The sequence below is a fragment of the Photinus pyralis genome, unplaced genomic scaffold (genome assembly GCF_008802855.1).
Source record: "Photinus pyralis isolate 1611_PpyrPB1 unplaced genomic scaffold, Ppyr1.3 Ppyr1.4_LG8, whole genome shotgun sequence".
NCBI lineage: Eukaryota > Metazoa > Arthropoda > Insecta > Coleoptera > Lampyridae > Photinus > Photinus pyralis.
Window position 1 is genome coordinate 6,017,705 of NW_022170819.1, and position 2,318 is coordinate 6,020,022.

Here is a 2,318-nt window from a genome sequence, read left to right on the forward strand (position 1 = left end):
TTCAGAGGTCCAGGAAAGTGTTAATTCTGAATGTTCTGGGTGACGGTTTGGCACTGGTGAACTGCTGGAAGAACTTCCACAACATTTAAGAAACATTAGACAATGAAATTAAACCTTATGTTTTGGAAAAAATTGTAGTTACGCTTTTTGGCGGTTACTCTTAGATATCTCTATAAACATCTACCATCCATATCGTAGCTATATATTCAATGCAGAGAATAATCTTGCAATTTAAATTTGAAAGAAAAGAAATTACTGCCTCCCAAATTAAACAGGTATAAATTGTGCACAACTCTTGTGCAGATAAAGCACGTTTTTTTTTAACCGAAATAGCTTTTGTTTTGACATCACCTATGGATATATTTCTTGCAATCGTCCTTTGTGAGTACCCTCTTCCGACAATCCGTTGTTGAGGTATAAAGGAATATACCCAATCACGATAAGAAGTCGAGGAGGAGGAGTATGGATGGTAGAAATTAATTCCTTTCGTTGAGACCTTTAATTAGAATACAATGAAAGATAAAATCAATCCCCGTCGCTCACTGATCTCGAGAAAGAGTCGCATGGGAAAGTTATAGTTTGTACAAACCATTTTATTATTATGTACTTACTGTCACTTATAAGTCCCATAAATGGGACAAACTACATTGATTTGCTCCATGTACAACAAAGATATATTGCATTAACTGACCAACGTGAAATGTATTTTCCATTGGTAAAATTACACTACTGCAATTTTTATAATTCATTGTCTAATAATGACCAATAGTTTTACGAATCATACAAGCTAATAGAAAATCATCCCTCTGGCAAAACTGAGAAGAAACCAATTTTATATAAAATGATGTATATACCTTCCTACTAAGTAAACGTAATGGTTAAGTTTTTTATTTGTAGTAAAACACACAAATTATTAAATCAACATACAAATATCTACACATAATTTTACATCCTACTTTGGATGTACTTTAAAAAGATCACTTATTCCGAACTGTATTGGAATGAAATATATCAACTGTGGTTTCGTGACAAGGTCTTAAATCCAAGTCAAACGTTCCCAAGGAAAATTTTGTTTGAGGAGCTTTGAAGTAGTCCAGGCCTCGTCCAATTTTAATTATCCAGCCAGTGCTCAACCTGCGAAAGACTCAGTAAAATTGAAGTTTCCATTTACTAAATACCCTTACGTAATTTGTCTATCATGTAAAGTATCAGAATATGTAATTTTTAGGTTGACCTTGCGCTGCAACAAGCTATTCTGCACTTCATTTAACCATTTGGCCTGTTCAGCTCCACTGTTTACTGTAATAAGCTCAATAAAACGTACTTGTGTACATTTCTTTACCACCAATTCAGAGAATCGAACAAGATTTTGACATTGATGGTGGGTACGTATGTAAGGATCCTCAATTCTAATATTATCAACATCCTGATCCAAAAATCTACTAAATATACTGTTATAGCTATGACCTATGGAATCGTTTTCCACATGAATTTGTTCATGAAAGTTACCTTCTCTTTTCAATTTTTCTATTAGTTCTTTTATTTGTTCAGCACGTTTCATATATTCTTCCACTTTTGCACGCAAATAGACTCGCTTTTCACCATCCTGTTCTAATGAAAATTGTTACTGTAGTGTGAAGACAGTTTAGCTACAAACCCTTCAAGACATCCACTAACACTTGTAAACCTTCTTGGTAGCATATTAAAGCTTCTGTGTACCGTTTTTTACCATCTAACTCTACAGCTCGTTGGAGTAAGTTGCCAGCAGTTGATTGCAAACTCATGATATTGTTTTATTTATCTGTTTTAAGTGAATAATCAAAAGTAAGTAACCAAAAAAGAATGAATAAAAAATAAATACAATCATTTATTCACAAATTATTAATTACTAATTTCCAACGTTGCCACAATTAAATAGTTGGTAGCGAATAGCGATATTTATTCTGTGGTTGCCAGTTTACATCTTTTTACCCAAAATCGTCATGAAACCTTCATTTTCATGCCTACTTTGTCAGGAAAGCGTTAGCAAAGAGGATACTCTTTAGCGTTAGTTTCCATGACGGAGGCAGACCAGTCTACTTTTCCTGCCGCCTGCCACTTTACCGGCCGCACTTGTCACTTTACCGGCCGCACCTGTCACTTTACCTGCCGCATCTGTCACATTGCTAAACGTCTATAATGACTCCTGTCATCACTGACAGATTGATATTAATCAAAAGTTCTATATAAAAATTGAAATTTTATGTTAAAATACGATTTCGGGTAAAATTTAATACAAAACTCGTCAGTAAAATGACATTACTTGACTCGGAAATTAA

The 2,318-nt window shown here is 34.1% G+C and overlaps 1 protein-coding gene across 1 annotated transcript; it reads right to left on the minus strand.

Moving 5' to 3' along the window:
- Positions 1 to 872: 872 nt before the first annotated feature.
- LOC116177719 (MIT domain-containing protein 1-like) lies at positions 873 to 1,911 on the minus strand. The gene is made up of 3 exons (XM_031496788.1): positions 1,658 to 1,911; positions 1,185 to 1,611; positions 873 to 1,134 (listed from the first exon to the last, which is right to left on the minus strand). Exons 1-3 carry the CDS (start codon positions 1,782 to 1,784, stop codon positions 978 to 980), a joined length of 711 nt encoding a protein of 236 aa, XP_031352648.1. The 5' UTR covers positions 1,785 to 1,911; the 3' UTR covers positions 873 to 977.
- Between the last annotated feature and the right edge of the window lie 407 nt (positions 1,912 to 2,318).

Bases quoted from the DNA above. Each gene is read 5' to 3' on its own strand.
- LOC116177719 (XM_031496788.1), bottom strand. From the start codon at position 1,784: ATGAGTTTGCAATCAACTGCTGGCAACTTACTCCAACGAGCTGTAGAG. The intron at 1,612-1,657 runs GTTTGTAGCTAA...AATTTTCATTAG, and splicing joins GTTAGTGGATGTCTTGAAGG to AACAGGATGGTGAAAAGCGA. The intron at 1,135-1,184 runs GTAAGGGTATTT...AGTCTTTCGCAG, and splicing joins TTACATGATAGACAAATTAC to GTTGAGCACTGGCTGGATAA.